This window comes from Tympanuchus pallidicinctus, unplaced genomic scaffold (assembly GCF_026119805.1).
Source record: "Tympanuchus pallidicinctus isolate F22 unplaced genomic scaffold, pur_lepc_1.0 scaffold13, whole genome shotgun sequence".
NCBI classification, from domain to species: Eukaryota; Metazoa; Chordata; class Aves; order Galliformes; family Phasianidae; genus Tympanuchus; species Tympanuchus pallidicinctus.
Window position 1 is genome coordinate 8,028,662 of NW_026294648.1, and position 20,877 is coordinate 8,049,538.

The following is a 20,877-nucleotide window of genomic DNA, read 5'->3' on the forward strand; positions in this document are numbered from 1 at the left end:
TTTATGCTCTTAGTGATGGAAGCTGGCATGCATGCAAAAGCTTAGCAAGTTAGTGTTTCCACTAAAGCTCCATAGCTTTATTTTAGGCCACAACCATTTATTTAAGCAGACTGTAAGCATGACCTTAAAAGCACTCCAGGAGGGGAACTCCAGCTGAAATGGTAACAGCCCAGCTAACGGCAAGCTTCAGAGCCGGACCTGAAAGCCTGATGGGGAATCCTGACGCTCCGTTCTACACACAACAAGAGGCCCAACAACAGCAGAGCGTGTGGGCTGCCTCCATTTCTGTGTTATTAGGATGTTAGGAGATGGTAAGAGGCCTACGGATATGGATGGCCTTCGAGAAGCTGATCTGTGGAAATGCTGTATTTGGCAATAGCTGGTGGGTTTGTGGCCTGCTGGGGAGCAGGTTCACCCGCTGTGTGTTCTGCACCACCTCCTTGGCGCTGTGCGGTCCGTAGCAATGATGTAACATCAGCACACACCTCTAATAAAGCCACGGCTCGCCTGCATCTCAAGTGCCGTTCACTGTTTTCGCGTGGAACCACCCAAGCACACACGAAGGCCCCAAGAAGCGCTGCTCGCCGCCACGGAAACGGCCCCCAGCCGCGGCCCCGTCCTCCATCCCCCCGAGGGAACCCCGTTAGGGGCCGCAGGACGGCGCGTGCACGCCGGGATCCCCGCGGGGGCCGCGGCCGCGCGCTCCCTTCAGTCCCGCGCTCCTCTCAGCCCCGCGCACGCGCGCCGGCGGAGGGCAGGGGGCGTGGCCGAGGCCCGAATGCGCGCGCGGCGGCGGCGCCCTTCTCCCGCCCGGCAGCGGGGCTCCGTCCGTCGCCGGAGGAAGGAGCGGCGGCGGCCCGCAGGTACGTGCGAGGGGGCGGGAGGGGAGCGGCGCCGGAGCCTCGGGCTCGGCCGGGCCGGGCCCGGTTCCGTTCGGTTGGGTAGGACCGGCCCGCGCCCCTGCCCGTCGCGGCGGCCCCTCCCCGCGGCGCCGGTTCCCCGCGCCCCTTCGGTCCCCCGCCGGCGGCGCCCGGCTGTCCCGCTGAGCGGCGCTTCGCCGCGGGGTCGGTCGGTCCGTCACGGCGTTCGGCGCGGACCGGTTTGTCTCCCGCCGCTCCCTTTGTCAGCCGGGCGGCGCGGGGCCGCGTGCTGCGGTGGCAGCGGCGTGTCAGCCCGTGCAGCCCTGCGGTCCGGGCTGTGCGCCACTCGCTCCTCTGGTAGCCGGGGCTTTTCGGGGAGGAGTCGGTTCGGAAACGTATCGAGACCGAGGGCTCTCGTGGATCGCCGGGGAAAGGGAAAATCGCTGTTCGCTCAGTCGCTCGGTGCGTGAAGCTGAACGCGGCACCTCGTGGCTTCCGCGCAGCACGAGCGCGTCCGCAGCTTGAGCCGAGCCTCTGGCACGCTCCCCGGCCGGCACAGCCGATCGAAGAGATGGCTTCCCCCTGTAAAACTTACCGGGATACCCAATCCGTGCTGCGATTTGCTTACCCGTGGTTTTGTTGCTGTGTTGGCATCAGAGCAGTTGCCTCCGTCTCGGCTTGCAGGGGCAGAACGTGCCGGTAAAATAGCGGCGGTGCTGAGCTCCGCTCGGCTCCTGTCCGTAGGCATCGCTGGGAGCAGCTCTGTGTCGGCTCACCGCTGTGTCTGCAAACGTCGTGTGTGTGTGTGTGTGTGTTTCTGCAGGGGAAACCTGGGAGCGAACAAAGGCTGTTTTTGCCGCTTGCTTCGTGCTGTCATTATCTGACGTCAGTACTTTGCTAATTGTGCTTCCTGACTTTGCTCGGTCGGTGTTTTTCTCGTGTGTTTCACTTGTAAACAGATGGAAGCTGAACTGCTGTGCGTGATTAAATCGGCGTCCTTTTATCTGCTCTGATTTGCAGCAGAGCATCCGAGCTGGGTAAAATAATTAGTGCGTGTGTTTAAAGGTGTTATGTTCTAGGATCATAGAGTCATTGAATGGCCTGGGTTGAAAGGGATCACAGTGACCATCTAGTTTCAACCCCCTGCTATGTGCAGGGATGCCAACCACCAGACCAGGCTGCCCAGAGCCACATCCAGCCTGGCCTTGAATCCCCCCAGGGATGGGGCATCCACAGCCTCCTTGGAGAACTTGTTCCAGTGCGTCACCACCCTCTGTGTGAAAAACTTCCTCCTAAAAGGCGTTCATTTGTTCTTTTTTGCTAGGTTTTTCAATTCAGTTTGCTTATTCTTATGAAAGTTGACATTTTTTGGCTTTCAAGTCACATTTCTTTGCAATACTGCGCACGTTTCTGTAGGCTTGACGTGTTTTTCCTGTCTCGCAGCGAAGCAGTGTGTCTCACATGATGGTGGTTCCTGGGAGCGCCCCGCTCATACAGCAGGACCGTGCTCTGGAGCCTGACGTGGGGCGAGGGCCGACGCAGAGCTCCGCCATGGGCCCCGGCACAGAGCCTGTGCCCGGCGAGGTGGGCCCGGAGCTGGAGGAGGTGCGGAAGCTGCAGGAGCTGGTGAGGAGGCTGGAGATCCAGAACCAGCACCTGAGGACGAGGAGTCGCAGGAGCGTGCTTGGCACAGCGCTGCAGAGCGAGATGCGCGCCGGCGTGGATAACCACGACTCTGGGCTCAACGGGATGGAAATCAACAACAGCATCAACGCCATGGCCGAGAAGCAAGAATTGCAAATCATGGCAGATCTGCACAGCAAATTGAGCAAAATCCGAAAAGAGGAGGGGGAGAACAACTGCTTCAAAAAAGACATAGGTGCCCAAACGCAGTACGGTTGCCTCAGTGCCCCTGGGGAGCTGTCGTCTGACACGTGTAAGGTGGAGGTGAAGACTGATGATAACGTGAGGTGTTCGTCACGTGTGGATAGGAGTAATAGCACGGAGCTGATGGGGAACCTGGTCATTGCAGGTACTGAGCCCACGGTTAAAACAAGCCAACAAAATCCCAACAAAAAATGTGGAGATATAGAAAGCCTTTTGAATAACACGGCTCTGGATGAAGTGAAAGTGCTGGAACTTGAGAACTGCAATGAAGAAGAAGATAGCTGGTATGTATTTTGAAACTTTGGTAATAGGTAGGGTTTGCAGTGCCGCAGTGGTGAGTTCCAAGGGTTAAACATGCAATCTTTATTATAAGATATCATGTGGTTCCTACAGACCGCTTTGATTTCAGCAGCAAGAATGCAACTTCATTATTGATTGTTCTTATTTTAAGACCACTGTTCCGGAACGTTTTTTCCCCTAAATGTGTTGAGCTACAAGGCTGAACTTTTCCCCTTTAAGCTGCTGAAGCATGCGTGTAAAAATTCCTTTCCCTGTTAATGTCTTTATGGATAATGCAGTGAATTTTTAATCTTTTTATGCATAAGCATCAGATGCTGTATTTAAATAAGGATTTGTTAATACAGCCAGCTCAGAACGCTGGGAAGCTGCCTTTTGGTAGAATCTAAGAGGACAACACGCTTCCATTTCCTGAACCTGGTTTCTTTGCAGTTAGCTGGTTTCTTTTGTTCACAGACGTCTTCTGAAACAGATCAATGATGTAATCCTTAACTGCCCTCACTCTGTGGGACTCTGCCAGCTGCCTCGGTTAGAGCCTGTTTGATAAACCAGCAGATGAATTTCCAGTGCCCTGCCAAAGCTAGCTGAAGTTTGAGAGTAATTCCTTCCTGTGCAGAAGCTGCGGTGTAAGGATTTACCCAGAGTTCTGAAAATTAAGAGTTTGTTAGGATAGCCTCAGGGATCTGCAAATTGTGTCTCCCGCTTATTCAGCTGGAGGTGAATCTGGCAGTGAAGACAGCATTCCTGATTGGTTGCTAAAAAAATTTGTTAGCTCTTTTGAGGATAATCTTTTGTTTGTAGATGGAATAGAGCTCGGTAACTTAATGATGTCAGCTCAAATCTGAATTGCAAATTTTACTCAAAACCAGGCGCAAGTATTTTTCTGATGTCAAGATGAGGGAAGACTTATTTTCAGCATCAGTTTTGGAAAGGAATGTGTTAAGTTAGAAGTGCTCTTCTAAATCGATGAATGTGGTTTTTCTCCTGGGCAGTCAGAACTCGGTTGTCTTGACAAAGAAAGCAGGCACAGCTGGAGATCTGTCCAGGCAGCAAATGCTGGGCAGTGCAGCCATTGAGTTGGTTGATCTTTTCTTGAGTTGGTGGCTTATGTTCTTCTCTATCGAATGTGAAAGTGGGAGCTAATGTACATAAAGTCAGTAGTGAAGGTCTGTGCTTATTGCTGAATATCTCACATTCTCCTCTTATGAACATCTCGTGCACTGGCAGATCCGCACAGGGTCCTGTCAGCAGGAGCCAGATAGCAGTGGGTCTGTGGGCTTTTTTTATTTAAAGAGAAAACCCCGAATGCTTGACGGATTTAGGAGCAACTTTAATAAGGTGGCTTTGCTGATTGGTGGGATTTTGCACAGCCTGGACAGCAGCAATAACCAGATATGTCAGGCAGTGCATTAGTCAGAGTGAGCAGCTTACTGTATTGTTATTTTGGCAGTCAATTAAAATATTACACGTGAGGAAAGAAGCTGCAGCTGCGATTGAAGCGCATCGTGTGTACGTGGGTAGTTCTGACTTCGGGCAGTATCTGGGAAGCTGACGGTGGCTTTGCATTCTGCCATCCCTACCACAGCTGTACCAGCACTGTCCTTCTGGCCGCCCCACCTTCCCATAACTGCAGGGCATCGGCAGGGCTTGCCTCGTGTAACATACAGATGGGTGGGACGGGTGAAACATGAGGTAGGGCGCTGCACACCGTGACTGTAACTCAGTACTGCTGGGTCTCTGTCCCTTGACTTGTTTCCTCAGGTCGCTTTCTCAAATAGCTGTTCAAAATTGTAAATCTCCCCGAAGCCAATCCGGCAGCCGTGGGCATCGTGTGCTGCTGGCTGCGTTGGGCCCTGCCCCGTATTGGTTTCCAGCCCGTTCCTCATTCTGCACGTCAGCTCCCCAGCTGTGGGAGGGCAGAGGGGAGCTAACCAGATAGGCAGGCAGATTCTGCCTTGTTTTCATCCCCGCCGGCTCTCTGTGTGTAACGGCTGCGTTGTGTTTTGTCTGTGAACGGAGCTCGTTGTTCTTCACGCCATGGTTTGTGTTGGGCATTTTATTATGTGTTCCCATGCTGCCTGTTCTGTGCTTTGCAAATGGTCCCTTGCTTTTCCAATTTGATTGGAATTGCAGTAGGATAATTCGGATTCCAGCCACCCCTGAAACACGAAACATTCCTGTGGGGGTTGGACTCGATGATCTCTGGAGGTCCCTTCCAACCCCTACAATTCTGTGATTCTGTGAGTGTGACTTTGCACAAAAGGGAGAAACAAATGGTAGAAGTATTGAAGAGGTCAGGCTCCACTCTTTCTGCTTTCTGGATTGGGCTATTTCTACCCCTGTCCTTTTTGACCCATGTTTTTCCATTTCTGGAATGAGTAGCAACGCCTCCTCCATGCATCCATTCATTTAGCCATCAGGATGAAGAACAAGTGTAAGATGGGCCTTTGGGCAGTCTTCCTAGTATGTTCTTCTGGGAACCCCTGTCTGGCTGTTATGTCTGCGCCTTGCAGGGTTTCCATTCCCCATATCCTGAATTTCAGCTGAAAACAAGCTGTGCCTTTCGCTCCCTGCTGTCTCCTGTTTGAATGGGGGTGTTGTTGTCAGCTGCTTTTACATCACAGAGCCATGGGAGAGCTCTGGAAGACGTTCCTTCCAATGGAGGTGTGATTCCAGTGCAGAGTTCAGGTGTTGCACCAACTCAGTGCCCTGGGGACAGGGCTGGGGGAGAGCTGCAGTCGCTCAGTACGTTCCAGAGGCCGTGCAGTAGTTCTGTGATCCTTCTTTGCCATAAAGTGCGTGAGTTAGCAGCAGGAACTTGCAAGCTTTTCAGACTTTAGACAAGCTGCTGGGGTACTTTTAGCTGTATCAGTTGCCTCTATTGCATTAACGCGTTGATGACTTAGGAACATTTCCCCTTGCCTGGCTTGTTTTAACAACGCGATGTGCCTTTGCTTAGCTGCAGGAAGCTGTTCTGATGGCAGTTGTGCTGTCTGCTCTCATGCACTGCCACGGCACAAGGACAGATGTGCTGCATGAGAGCTGCAGGAGCTGCTTGGTGCCGTGGCGGTGCTGCAGTGCAGTGCTCACAGCATCCCGCGCTGCCTTGCAGACTCTCGTCAGGACATGAAACTAACACAGCGTTCAGAGCTGCTTTGCCTTCGTGCCTCGATTTTCAGTGTTTTGACCAGCAGATACTCACCAGACAGACTCAAAGAAGCAGTGCCTCTTCTGGGATTCGCTACGCAGTGTTCGTTTCCCTCTGCAGATGCTGTTTTTTGGGAATGAAAGCTCACACTGCGAATTGAGCTGTTTTGTGTGAGGACTTTTCTCCTTTCTTTTCCTGTTTCTCTTCTCTCAACACCTGGACAGTGTTTTTTCACTGCTGTTATTGGCATTTCTGTTTGGCAGCAGTGTTAGGTTTGGTGCTGGAACAGTAGGAGCACAGTGCTAGGTCTGAATCTCCAAAGGCTGTCATGGAAAGGAGCAGAACGTGAGTGCCTTGAATTACACGTGATATAGAGAAATTTAGGTGTACCCTAGAAGGTGCACCAACATCTCCATTGTTCTGAATGTATTTAGCTACCTCAGGTTCTCCTTGCATCCCAGATGGCTATTGTGTGTAGTGTATTTGGAACAGCTACAGCTGGTGCTGCTGCAGGTGATGTGTAATAAACCAGGTGTGTTGTAACAACTGAGATCCGTTTTGTTTCCGATTTAACTTAGAAATCAATTGGTCACAGCTCTTTCTGCAGTCTTAATTCTCTCTTGCAGTCTGCATTTGGACTGGTGTAAATGCTCTGTATGGCTCTGACCTTAATGTGCAATCACTGCTGGCTTGCCTTCTTATAATTGAACTGATGTGTTGCCAAAGTGTGAGGAAGCTTTCATAGCAAAGTGTGCAATTTCAGAAGGTTGCCATAATGGTATTTCTGAGATTCTTGAGGCTGTTCTTTAAGGTGCTATGTTCAAAATCAGCTGAGAGTGGTTAGTAGCTTCATCCAGCCTCCTGCAAAGCGAACCCCAGGAGAAAAATCTCTGGAGGATTTTCTCCTTGTAGTGAGCTGGCACGTTGCAAATATTGCATATTGTGAATTGTGCAGAATCTCACACTGTGCTGGCTGCACAACTAAGTGCCTTTCCCTTACCAAAGGTGCACTTCACAGCATACTTCATATGGAACAGGAAAACATGGGCAGTAATGAGGATGAACTAAGCATGCATTGCCCAAGGATTTCTTTATAGGCACAGTAGAAAATCTCACTGATATTTGATGAATTACAAAGCAAATCCTGATATATATCAAACTGTGCCTATTTGCTCAGTGTCCCTTTCTGAGTTTTGTGTTGGGCTTTGCAACTTACGGCCTTCCCAGAGCTGCTAAAAAGGAAAAGAGCAAAACTGACACTGAAATCAAGCCAGGATTCCTCAGAAGACATCTATAAATTGCCTGGCAGTGCTCTGAAAAATGGAGTTGTCCTTACTTAATTGAGTTTAGTTAATTTATAAGTGAGACCATCTGTGGCCAATAGAGCTGTCAGCTGAGGAATGAGCCCTTGGCTGCCTGCAGGATGGGCTGCTCTGCTCTGCTCCAGGTGCCATCATTCTCAGCTGCTGTGCTCCTGGGGAGAAGCATCACGACGAGAAACCTCTGAGGAGGAGTGGAGCAGTGTGAGGACTTCCCAAAGTGGAGCAAGGTTCTCTCCCATAATCTAAAATAAGCAGGGAGCAGTGTGACCTGCCCTGCCCTAAGGAGGCTGCTGGCCTCTTTTTGGTTTTATGCTGCTTTTTCAGTCTGAACTGTGAAATAAACCCAGGGAGAGAGCTCTTCTTTCTCTTTTATTCAGTCAGAGCAGTTGTAATGCCTGCTTGGTACACAGACAGCAAGATCTGCTTTTGAGGTCTGTCATAAAAGACAGTGCTGTACATACAGGAATCTTCGTGTTGACGTTTCTCAGCATTTCCTTTGTCGATGGCAAAGTAGCTTTTGGAGTTGTTTTTATTTTGCGTGTGGTTTTACGTAAAGTTTGGTGCAGACAAACTCCTGGGTGAGCTGTGGCTGCACAGACTGAATTAGGGCTGTTTGGGTGGGACTCTGATGGCGAAGTCAGTGTGTGTGCAGGCGTGCAGGGAGCTCACCTCATGGCATTTCGAGAGAGAAGCTGTGTGCTTCCGACATGGTTAAGGTGCTGCTTTACAGGTGATCAGCTGTAAGTCATCCAAGACCGTAAGCTGATTAGATCTGGTTATACATAAGGCTTATCCTGTTTGTATGTGCAAAACGATGCTAGGTACATTACAGCTGTCAGAAGCTTAGCCTACAAAAGAAAAGTTGGTATACTCCAAGTTCTACTTTCTAATTGTTCAAAGGTCTCTAAAGCTTTTAATTAAATGGTCTTTCCCAGTACAGAGCTGTGCCTTTTTTGTGTGCATGTGTGTTTAAACAAACAAACCATTAAAAGCAGTTAGGCTGCTAAAAGAAGATGAAGAAGATGGAATTAGCTCCTCACCCTTACCAGCTTTTGTCATCTCATTCACACGTGTTTTTTGGGTGGGAGAGCTGAAGGAAGGGGTGACAGATGATGGCCAGCAAGCCAAATGGAAATGGGTGCTCAACAACTTAGTTTCAGCAGTAGTTTAGCATGCTAGGCTTGAACCTTGCCTTTTGGCAGCTGTGCACGTATTTCTCTGTGAAGCAGTCTCTAATTTAGAGTTCAGCGGCCATGCCGATCAATTTGCTTTCCGGGTCACAGTTTGCAATTTAATCTTTTCCCTCTTAGTTGGGATAACTTTTCTGTCGCTTCTGTAAGCGCTTCTCCTGAGGTTGGTGTGTGAGTTAATTAATGAGCGTTGTTCCTGTCCTCCCAAAGGCTGTATGTGTCCCCGAGGAAATCCGTTGTCCATCAGAAGACAGGCTCGCCTTTGCTGTGGTGCCGGCAGGTGCTGGACAATCCCTGCCCTGAGACAGAAACCGCCTGCCGGACTCTCATCAGCAGGCTGGACCAAGGTATGTAAACCACGGCTTTCATTTCCACCTGCCTGCTTTCTGTCCTTGAGGAGCAATAAAATAAGAGACGCGAAGTCTGCGGTCACCTCACTGCAGGATATGTGTGGAGGCGGCACGCTGGGCTGTTGTGCTCTTGCTGTGTGTTTGTACAGCACTGCGTGACACCCTATCAGCTGGTGAAGGTAAGAGTTTGTTCTGTAAACAGTGTCGTGTTGATTACAAGTGATAGACTGCTCAGCCTCGCTCTTGTGTCTTGCCTCTGTGCTGCTTTTTATGTACAAACCCTAAAACCACTGAAAGACATTTCAGTTTTCAAACTCCTAACTGAGGCCCATTGATACTTAGAGACCTTGAATATAAAAACATGTAGGAAAAAGTGTGGTTTTGGGGTGATTATCTTAAATCTATTATTAAAGCTTTCTTTTCTATGTAAAAAGTTCTAGTGTGGCTGAGTGTTTCCAGTGCTGATCATTTTTGCTTTCTCTTATGTTATTACCTGGGTAAAATAGTTGTCTGATGCTGAGAACTTACGATAAAGAAGTATTAAAATCTGTAACTTGAAGAAATGGTGTGAGTTGGGCACATTCTTTCCTCCAGTTTTACCATCCCCTAAAATGGGGTGCACAGATGTTTCCCAGAGCACAGAAGGATCAATCCCATGTTCTCTCTAAAAGCTCTTGGATGAATGGATGCATAGTTTACCCCATTACACAGGGGAGGAGGTTGTTTTATTTCTACGTGTCTGTAGTACATCACCTGGAAAACATCTGGCGGGTAATCCCACCTTTGTCTTTTCACATATGCTCCTGGTTTGAATTTAAAGCTGCACTGAGCTGAATCACAGATAACCAAGGCACTGATGGGGCTAAAGAGAGCAAATAACACGTCTCTGTGTTGTGCATCTTTCTCTACCATACAGCTTTCCTGTACAGGCAGCTGCTTAGCCTTGAAATTCCTGATTTAAGATAACTGACCACTGTTTGTTCTCAAACTTCGTTTGCTTCTATGAAACATCTGCACTTAACAATTTAAATGAGAACTCATTTGATTAACTCTTTGCTTCCTCACCGAAATGTGTTGGGCTTTATTGGCAGACCCTCTCCTTTTTAACTAAAACAATATTTGTTAGCAGAGGGGAACCTACAGCTGCTCATATAGTGAACTCTCATTGATTTTCCTTGCTACTGTTCTCCTCATTGCGAGGGTGTGGTGGGCAATTGGAAACATGCAGATCACATAGAGAATCATTACCTGAGTGTTGCAGCTGCACATTTCCACATTCAGTGAGCATGGACGTGCCCAGCTCTGCTGCCTGCCTTTGGGAGTGTTTCTGTAACTCGCATGCAAGTGTCTGCACTGAATGAATGTTTCAGAATGGTTGTTTTTCACACTCATTTGCTCTCCTTTTAATCTAAAGTCGCCGTTTTTTATGGTTTGATGTTTTTGATTCTGTCGTTAGGAATTCAAAATAAAACATAAAGCTCAGTGATGCTCTTTAAAAGGAAGGTGTAGCAGTGATGGGTGTTTATGAAAACAGCCGCCTTCGAAGACCAGCACTGAAACTTGCAGGAACGTGGAACATCTTCAAAGCAGAGTCTGTCAGAAGTTATTCCTGGAGTTCTTCAAATGTGTCAGAACAAAGCAAAGGGGAGAGGAGGCCGAGGGAAGGGCTGCTGTGTTGCTGCCCGCGCCTTCTGCCTGCTGCCAGCAGGAAGCCTCAGTCCAAGCCCGTCTTCTACGACATTTAATAATCTTGTTTGACCTTATGCCTTTCTTTATCTTTTACTGTTTGTTTTGAAACACAATTTGATAACCTTTGTGGCTTTTCTGTATTTTTCCTTCTAGCCAGTAGATGGAAAAACCTGTATTGCAGTCCTCTGGCCTCACCAAGTGCACATAATTTGAATACAGAGACAGGCTCCTGTAGCAATGCACTAAACTCTCCTGGGCATCTCAAATCGACTAACAAAGCACTACTAACCTGTGGCAGCTCAGGTATGGCATGACAGTAGAGCAGTGCAACCTGTGGTGTTTAAAATGCAAGGAGTGTTACTAATGGACACAGGGAAAAACTGTCAAGAGCTGTAAGTCCACCCATGGGGTTTTCTCACTTTAATTTGCTTTCTTACCCAGATTTCATCTATTATGTGGGAGAAAACCTCCTTGCATGCTAAACGTCTTGTAGCTATATTGTGGTTTTGTTTTTAGAGCATTTAATATATTTTTAAACTGACCCACTTTGGTCTTGAGTAATGTTATGGTATGTAGGTATTAGTTATATAAAGTAACTTGGATTCTGGTTGGGTTTGTGTGTGTGTGTTTTATTTTCTAAAGCTTACGAAGCTTCTTTTGAAAACATTGGTTAATGTGGGCGACAAAAAAAGAAGCCCTGTGCTTTGTTAGAGAAGGCACAGCTTCCAGGGCAAGTCTTCATATGGGGTGAGTGAACAACTAAAGGCAAACTGCAAAAGCTCTCCATCAGACTTAGTTGTGTTTGGAGTAGGATTTCCTAACTCAGAGGCAACTCCAACAAAATTCCTGTTGAAAGGCTGCATTGGCTAAAATAACAAAGCTTCTCCTCAATGCCTTGGCCTCTAGGCTGCATTTGCTTGTAAGCTGCTGCCTGAAGGGTCCATGTAGGCTCTGTCAAGGAGCGCCATTTATCCTGATGCAGTTCACGGTCTGTTTAAGTCCAAAAGCTTTGCCTGTTGGCTCCTTATCAAAAGAATCTTCCTTGTTTTTTCTTCTCTTTCCCTTTGTGGGATCACTGTATCCTAATTTGCATGTTTAAAAACAAAGCATGTTAACAGATTCAGGCTTGAAACTTGATGTTGAACAAATCTTTTTTGAAACAACGCAATGCCTTGCAGATGTGTTTTCCCAGCTGCAGGAGATCTGCTGTAAATAGAAATGAACGTTGGCCTCTGTTTTGTAAACAGAAGGATGCACTTGCACCTGGTTATGTTCACAAGTTGAAATCTCTGGGGAAAAAGCTCTAAATCCATTTCTTTTATCTGTACTAAAAGAAAGGTTCCTTGTCTTTCTTGTGAGGTTGGTTGGTATCAGGAAACTTGGATTTTTTTTCCTGGCAGTTTTTCTACGCGCAGTGTGTGTACTCCACTTTCAGAGAGCTCAGTGTTGGCCTGGTATTGCTCCTGCTTTTGCCATAGGGAGCTGTTCTGGTGGGCACTCAGAATGTGACAGGAGGAACTTTGCCTTAACCCCACATCTCTCACTCATTTATTTTTTTTTACTAATGTTGTTTTGTCAGCAGAATGAAACGCTTGAAAGGCAGTTGATGAAGGATTCTTACAGTCTATAAAATTGTTCTTAATTTCTTCTTTCCAATCTTCTTTCTTACTGGAGGTGATTTTTCTGTGCTTCTGTTGCCACCGAGCGTTTCCAAATATTATCAGTGCCTAAATTTGAACTCTGCCAACTGTTCCAAGCTGTGCCATGCAAAGCAGTGGTATGGAACTGATACAAGTTGAGTGTGTTATCCTTCTCCTGGCTTTGAACTGATGCTCAGCACTCAGAGCTCTGTTGTTAGCTGTTCCTTGCATCAGAGCATCGGCCTTCCTCTTTTTATCAGAGTGAAGTATTTCTGCAGCACCTGAAGTTCTTTGTTATACTGCATCCCACAGGTGCAATCCTCAGTAATAAGTTCAGTCTCAGTGCTGGAATGCCTTGCTTTGGAGGGCATCACGTATTGTGCCATGCACACAGCCTTTATGCCACAGTTACTTTTCTACTTCTGCATCTGTGAGCATCTTCAAACTGTAGTGCTAGCAGGTAGCATTCTGCACTTGATGATGATGTTGGTTTTTTACATCACTGTTCTGAAGGAAAATTATTTGTTCCACTTTCTCGTGCCTGACGTATGGAAAACTTCACTGGGATAAAGATCCTTCCAGTTTGGTTTTTGTAAAGGTTTCGTCGCCTGTTCTATCTTGCACTGTGAGAGCGTAGTTAATGATAAGAGGAAGGAAACAGATAAACCTCAAGGATGAGGAAGAGGTAACCCTGCATAAACTGTGCTTTACAGAAGCAATGTGTGGGACTGATTTTTGAGGTACTGCAGTGTGAAAGCCTCTTGGATCCTTTTTGTCCTTCGGTTGCCAGCTGACACCCTGGCAGACACATCCTGCAACTTCTGCTTAATATCTAGATCAGCAGGTGTCCCTTTCTCAAAACAGGCAGAAAGAATGAATACTGACCTTAGAAAAACTATTTGTAAGCTCAGACTTAGCAGTAACATCTATGTTGCCTTCTGTCCAGAAGGTGGCAAATTTCTCCCTACCCAAAGACCATCTGCCTCCTTAGAACTGCAGGTTAAAAAGCTGAGCAAGGTATTCTCATGTCACTGCTAACTTCTTCATTATTTCCATCAGACCTCAGCTTTGTAACTGCACTGGTTGTTAGTACAGGGATAAATGCTCTTCTGCTCATCCTTGTTTTGTATGCAGATGCCTGAATGCTTCTTCTGTTCTTCCTTTTCCCTCTTACAGGTTATTTAAGCATGCATTCTGCACTGAGCTCACAGTCTTCTGTGGACAGCGAGCTGAGCACATCTGATGACTCCATCTCCATGGGATATAAGCTGCAGGACTTGACTGATGTCCAGGTTATGGCACGCCTTCAGGAAGAAAGTACGTGACAGCCATTTCCTTTGTGGTACAGTCTTAGAATTGTAGAGAAAAGTAGGTGCATTTCAGCTGTTCTTCTCTTCCCCCAACAACAAAAGGGTTTAATAGATCATTTGAAATGTTTGTGTTTTGCTAGGGCTTCCTTTCAAAAGTCCACAGCCACAAATTGCCACTTACAACTTAGCAGTGGTGCAGCATTCTCAAGATTAAACCTCCTAGAGCAGGGGATGGTCTTGAAGATATTATCCAAAGCCCCCGCCGTGTTAAACATACCAGCAGCCTTCTGCCTTCAAACTGTTCTATCCCAGCTGCCTCTCAACTACAGGTGGTGTTTTGTGAGTGTTTCAGGGCAGTGGCAGCAGCTGCCTGCAGTTACCGGTCTGGTTGCTGTTACCTTGCTTAGCCAACAGGAGCAGCCATGCAGCTGCAGCACGTGTAGGTTTGGGGAAATGTTCCAGCTGAAAAAATAACCCAGCTAAGTGTTTCCCTTGTAAGTTTATTTCTTTTTGGAGCAAAGTTGCCTGACTGCAGTCTGAAATCACATTGCAAGCTGGCTGGAGCGCTGAATGTTACAAGCTGCGTTTGCTGCTGTGTTGAGTCAAACCCAGAGTTTGAAAGTACTAAAACTGAAAGAGCTGAAATTACAATTTAAATTAAAATGCTCAGAGATGGCTCTGCAAATTCATCCAGGCATAAAGCATCTGTGTTGTAGCGTGGGGGGATTTCAGGGCCCATTAAATCATTGGTTGGAATTTCTGTTGACCTCAGTGGGATTTGAATAAGGTCCTAATTGAAGACTGAGGTGGAACAAAGCAGTTGGATCTGTTGGCCTCTGCAAATTCATCATTAGATTCACAAGAAATAAGAATGAAGTTCTGTTTTCCTCCCAATGAGCGCTTTTTGGAGAGAGAAAAGAAGTTTTTCAGAATGTGAACTGGCTCATTTTTTTTAAAAGTCCCTTCAACCAGTTTGCTGAGTGAGTTACTGGTAAGAAGTGGTTGTGTTTGGGTAGGCAGGAAAGCTTTTTCTATAAGGGCACCAGTTGGGTGAGGAGCTACAAGGAAGCCAGGCAGAGGCAGACAGTGAGAAGCAGGTATTTATTCGCTTGCAAGGCGAAAGTTCAAATCTGTGCTTCAACCTGTTGCAATGCAGGTGGGTGCACGTTAATTGCACTAAAATATTCGTGCTGTAAATTAGACTCATGTATGTATTTTACCTAACAGCTTGTATAGTAATGCATACTCTGGAAGTGTTGCTACTCGTGTATGTGACACAAGGAGCAATTTGGGTCATTTTGAATATTAACCCTTCGCTCTGACGACACAGTACTGATACAGGTGACACTATTCCAGCTTAGAGATCCAATATGCTGAGAACATCTTTGCTAAGATAGTTAAATCAGCCCAGGCCTCCTTCCAAAGTGAGATGAACGACCAGCAGAATCGTCGCTTCTGTAGCGCTGCACGCAGGTGGGGAGATTTTGCTGTGAGGTGGGATGACGTGGAGCTGCATTACGACCCCCCTGCAGGTCTCCGCCAGGACTGCGCCTCCAGCTCAGCGTCCGTATCGCGCCGCAGCTCCAGCGCCTCCCTGCACTCCCTGCGCAGGGGTACCTACAGCGACCAGGAGTTCGACACCTACAGCCTGGAGGACGAGGACGATTACGACTGTTCCCTGTCGTACCGCAGTGCTCACAGATACTCACCGTCTCCGCTCAGCTCCCCCAGATGTCAGTCCCCTTCTTCCAGTGCAGACTATAGCAGGGCCTCTCGGATCCGTCCCCCGCGGAGATCCGTGCAAAGCCCGATGCAGGACCGCCTGAAGTATGCCAGCAGTGAAGGTGAGCCGCTCGTGAGCTTTTGACATCGGGTAATTAAAACGTGTGTCTGTTTTGCTTGGATAACAGAACTATGTGGAATAATTTTTTTCCTGCCAGGGCGACTAGTCATACTAGTGTTCTGTATTTTAATGGCACAGTTATGTTAATGGAAGGGAAAAACAATCTTGAAGAGTCTGATCATAGAATCATAGAATCACTCAGGTTGGAAAAAACCTTAAAGATCATCGAGTCTAACCACAACCAACTACTCTAACTAACAACCTGCTGTTAAATCGTGTCCCTGAGCACCACATCCAAATGGATTTTGAACACATCCAGGGGCGGTAACTCAACCACCTCCCTGGGCAGCCTATTCCAGTGCTTAACAACCCTTTCTGCAAAGAAGTTTCCTGATATCCAACCTAAACTTACCCTGGTGCAACTTGAGGCCATTTCCCCTAGTCCTGCCACCTGTCACCAGTGAGAAGAAACCAACCTCACTCTCCCTGTAAGTACCTTTCAGATATCGGAAGAGAGCAACAGTGTCTCCCCTCAGTCTCCTCTTCCCCAGACTAAACAGCCCCAGTTCTTTCAGTCTCTCCTCATGTTGCATATTTTCCAAGCCCTTCACAAGCCTTGTTGCCCTTCCTTGGACCTGCTCCAGCATCTCCATGTCCTTTCTGTACTGAGGTGGCCAAAACTGAGCATAGTGCTCGAGGTGAGGCCTCACCAGTGCCAAGTACAGGGCCAGGATTGCTTCCCTAGACCTGTTCACCACTCCATTCCTGATACAAGCCAGGATGCCATTGGCCTTCTTGGCCACCTGGGCACATTGCTTTTGAAGTGTTCATTTCAAGAACTGCTATTTATTGGGAATAGTTGATTGGAATTAATTACACACCTGTCTACCTTAAGTGCATGGATTTTTCTAGGAGTAGTCCATACTGTTATACATCTTGGTTGCTACCAGAAGCAGCCAATGGTCAACTTGCTCTTGATTTCAGAGGAGATGCGCCACAGCATGCCCAACCTGGCCAGGACGAGCCTTCGAGCTTTGGAGTCTGTGAGAAGCAGTCGCAGCTTGGAGTCGGATCTGCAGGTGCCCAGCAGTCGACTTTCAAGAATTCAGCAACCATCAGCAAGTCAGTGCAGCACTTCTACACACTGCTGTAGTGGATATCTTTTGGTTTTTTCTTTTTCTGTTTAAAACTTCCTGACAAACACGGAGGCCCTTAAGAGGCCCAGTACCCTGCTGTGTTCTTAAAATACTGAGCTGTTATTTCTCATTCCGTTTCTAGGTCTGGCTCCCAGTAAGCTCAGGTATTCCTCCAGTGCTGGCCAGTCTCCCCTAACAGTGCGACAACCAATGAAAGCTGGGTCATGCACAAACTCTCTGTTAACACCCAGGCAGCCGGTGAAAGCTTGCAGTTACACAGCTCCTGTCAGCGGAGTTCGAAAGCCACAGGCTTCTTCCCTTAGCACAGGCCCTTCCAGTGGCAGTTCCACTTCTAGAAGCTTGGTCACTGTGGCAAAAAATGCACCCCTGAAAGCACGCACATCTGTTGGAGGAACTTCAGTGCCCAAGAGCAAGCTGACGCCGCCGTCCAAGAGGTAAGACTTCAAGCCTTGCAGGCTTCAATCTCTGCCTTTATTGTGCAGATTAGAAACTTTTTAATAGAGCAATATTCATTTTGGATTTCTTTTAAGAGAGCCATAAGCACAGAGTTGAGGCAGAGCTACTGATTATATCTCCTAAGCCATTTGATTGGGAAATGGTTGAATTGTGGGCTCAACTTTATTTGTGCAAGAGACGAACGTTATGGCATGTTTTTATTTGGTGCATACCTCTGGCTTTAGAAAGGAAAGCATCTGCCCAAAATACTTCCCAAAATGAACTCTCTTTACTGGTAATATAATAATCTTCCCGAATGACTGACTTTGCCTCCATCTTTAGCTAGGACAGTTTCCAAGGCCCAGTGAGTTTGTAGAAGAATCTGAAAAGTAGGTATAATAGACACATACTTAGGACAAACCTTGGTTATTTGTCCTGTGTCATTAAAATAACTTCATACCCTTTTCAAAAGGTTGAAAGCAGAACCCAAAGTATCCCTGACCCGTAATTTGTGTCCTTGTTGCACAAGGAACTGATTGAGAGGCTGTATTTTAACTCAGTGTGGTGCAATCGGATTGTTTTGAACAATTATTCCTAACTCTTTAAATATTTAAGTATCCAATCATAAAACTAAACAGTGGATATCTGAAGTCTGTAGATAGTCTAAAGCAACTGCTCCTTAGTCAGAGCGTAAACTCTTTAAGGAATAAAGCAGCCTTTAAAATGGTTGTACCAACTATATGCATGGAGTGCTTTGTGCCATTAGAGCTAAGTGTTCTCTTATTCCATCATCCCCAGCCATCTGCTGTACTCCCACGTATGGCAAATCCCCTACCAAATTGCCAAAAGCTACTTTTTCTTTTTACAGCTATTTGCAGTGCAGTTTTAATGTAAACGTTTAATGGGAAATTAAGCTGATTCTACATCAGATGGTTGGACTGGATGATCTTGTAGGTCTTTTCCAACCTTGGTGATCTATGATTCAGATTGATAAGCAATATTGCATCGTGACTTCCTGATGTGTAGATGTCCCTTTCTAGCCTCAAGTTAACCCATACTGTATCTACTTTAAAACAAAACACAGTAAGTGCTGAACTTGTAGCAGTACTCTGCGTACAGCCTGATGCTATTTCATGTATTTAGACACTCTTGCCAGAAAAATGTATTTATTCTGACTCTGGCATGAGAAAAAAACTCACAATAGTGTTCATAATGTAGCACAGCAGGTTAAATGTGTCACTGCTGAAGTAGCTGCAGATCTGAGGGGAGAGGCTGCTGCATTTTACCTGAGGCGGGCAGGTGCTGATGTTGTCCTAAGGCAGCTGCTGCAAAAGCCCAGTGTAAGCTGAAGCCTCAAACACATTCCTGTGCAATCAATGGAAACGTTGTTTCTTGTAGCTCTGAGTGATTCTTTGTCTCCCAAACCAGATTTCTTCAATCAGCAAAAACCACGCCAAGCACTGTGGACGATTCCTGGAAGGAAGGGTGTTACTGACACAACCCAAAACGCCGATGCACTGCCAAACACCTCTGTGAAGCAGAACCCCAGCTGGCTGGGCTTGAGAACGTTATTTTAAAACAATATTCTATTTGAGAGACCCATGGCATTGGGACTGGTGTATATAGAGCTCCTCTCCTCTTGAATGCAAACTATCCTTGCCTTCCAGCACTCTGGCACAAGCCTGTCCTCTGAGCGGTACTGTGCTCCAAACACATTGCTGAAATGAGTCTTCATACGAGGACTGAAAAGAGCCTTATTTCATAGTAACCTCTAATTGCAGCCCTTCGGAAGGCCTGTCACAAAAAACAACTTCTTAGGACCTGCTCCTCAGGATGCTTGCCATAACAAGGCTGCCAGGTGTCCTGCTTGGGCCACACAGCAGCTTTCAGCAGCTGCTAGGGCATGTTTCACAGCAGTGGCAGGGGGAGACTAGAAATAGCTGTATAGGTGTTAGAAGTAAGACTTTTTAACTTCAACCTGGTGTACTCTAATATTTGTTTGAAACAACTTTTTTTTTTTAACTTCTGTATAGTATGTATTTCTGCTAATTTTTATTGTGTGTTCTAGGAGACAAAGCAGGTTTTTATAACTGTAGTCTACTTTGAGCTGTTGTATTCAAGCGTGTGCATCACAGTTCACAAGTGAAGGAGCAGTACACAATATTTGTGTGGGTTTGCAAGCAGCCAGTTGCAGGGACAGGGGATGCTCTTTGGAAACTGCTGTTTGTCACCATCTTCATATCTGAGAGGAAGCTAACAAACACCAGTAACAGGTAAACTCTTTAAAAGGTAGCTCCCCTGACTGATTTGACTTGAAGCGTTGCCCTTAGGTCTTTCAGCTGGCCCCTAACTGCCCTCCTTTTTGTAGAAGAGTTTTTCTACCGTCTCTTTGGCTATGAAGCATTCTGTTTCAACATCCTTTTCCTCAGCAAGTGCTGCAGGCTCTGACTCCTGTCTTAGTACACAAAATATGCACTGATAGCAACATTCTCCCTGCCATCAATGTGATTTTGATAGTGTAGTTTAATAAAATGTTATGGTGCTGAAATAGATCTGCCTTACTCAAACAGTGAGCCTCTCTGAGTGTTTTTGTGCTAGGAACGAGGCTGCAGAAGTCTCCTTCAGTCTTTCACCTCCATCAAGAGACTTCCACTGGAGACCTGCTTACATAGGCAGAGCTTTGTGATGTAAGTATTGCTATTTATCTTTCAGCTCCTTGGATTTCATAAGAATGAGGTAGTTTTACCAAAGGAAAACAAGTCACAGCATTCAGTTCATGTCTTCTATAGAAGGGGCCTCAGCAAAATAAAGTATGTGAGGCAATACTTGCAACTTGGAAGCCATTTAGGCTTTGCAGTGACCTCTTTGCAGTGTTTGCTTTAAAAAAGATCGTTGTATTAAATTCATGAGCTCCAGACTAGTCTCATGTATGTGTTCCACTACTGAACAGTTAGTGCACCTGGAAGATAATGCTGGCACAGAACTGACTGCACTATAAGCTGACTTTTTTGTGTAAGGGGATGAGAGAAGAGTTACACAGGAGCAGCCTTTGGCAGGTGTGTAAACGTTGGGACCACAGTTATTACCTCTTGAAAGGGATACCTGCAAGCTAATGAGAACTCAAGTAACAACAGTTCTTTTTGTTACACTATTAGCTGAGTACCATAATTCCCCTGAAGCTGAAACAACCCCCCTCCACTTTAGAACAACTGCTAAACCCTGGGGGAAGGAAAAAAAAAAAAAGATACCCTGTAAGTCTTGAAACCAATTCCAGCCAGTGAAAGGACAAAAAGGAAGACTCAGGTAACTGCTCATAACATGAGAAGACAGACAGATGTGACTGAGTTCTGCTCCTTCTCCCAACTTCCCTCCCTGTCACCTGTTGAAGTGCCTGAGATGACCATTAGCAGACAAAGAGGCTTCTCCCTGCTCCATGCTAAAGCCCTGAAGGTTCTTAAACACTTCTGCCTGGTGGAAGAGATGGAAACTCACTGTACTGAGCTCGCCTTTCTGTGCGCTGGCACAGTAAATAAGAGACTAGCACCATTTCAGTTAGACTTTTCTATTGTTGGAGGGTTTTATTATGGTCTGTACACCAAAGGTAGGAACATGTCTGCATTTTCCATGCAGGACACTTTTCTGCAGTCTCTGAAATTGAGACAGCTGCTACTATTCAGTCAGATACTTGAGGAAAAGTAAAGCTTTCTGAAGAAGTCAAAGTGTTTAAATATTTCAACATTATATCCTAG

At 46.6% G+C, this 20,877-nt stretch overlaps 1 protein-coding gene and 1 long non-coding RNA gene across 2 annotated transcripts; one reads left to right on the forward strand and one right to left on the reverse strand.

The window, feature by feature from the left end:
• Positions 1–731: 731 nt before the first annotated feature.
• On the forward strand, positions 732–19,695 carry LOC128076235 (SLAIN motif-containing protein-like). The gene is made up of 9 exons (XM_052673676.1): positions 732–863; positions 2,304–3,031; positions 8,915–9,051; positions 10,897–11,046; positions 13,560–13,700; positions 15,226–15,537; positions 16,521–16,658; positions 16,815–17,127; positions 18,557–19,695. Exons 2-9 carry the CDS (start codon positions 2,322–2,324, stop codon positions 18,621–18,623), a joined length of 1,968 nt encoding a protein of 655 aa, XP_052529636.1. The 5' UTR covers positions 732–863; positions 2,304–2,321; the 3' UTR covers positions 18,624–19,695.
• LOC128076241 (uncharacterized) lies at positions 17,293–18,561 on the reverse strand. The gene is made up of 2 exons (XR_008204295.1): positions 18,415–18,561; positions 17,293–17,510 (listed from the first exon to the last, which is right to left on the reverse strand). It is a non-coding gene; the product is annotated as an uncharacterized LOC128076241 (long non-coding RNA).
• Positions 19,696–20,877: the final 1,182 nt, after the last annotated feature.

What these genes read in the sequence shown, in the direction of transcription:
- LOC128076235 (XM_052673676.1), top strand. Translation starts at nt 2,322, where the DNA reads ATGATGGTGGTTCCTGGGAGCGCCCCGCTCATACAGCAGGACCGTGCT. An exon ending in ACTAACCTGTGGCAGCTCAG is followed by an intron (nt 11,047 to 13,559) that starts GTATGGCATGAC and finishes TCCCTCTTACAG; the next exon opens with GTTATTTAAGCATGCATTCT. An exon ending in GAAGTATGCCAGCAGTGAAG is followed by an intron (nt 15,538 to 16,520) that starts GTGAGCCGCTCG and finishes TCTTGATTTCAG; the next exon opens with AGGAGATGCGCCACAGCATG.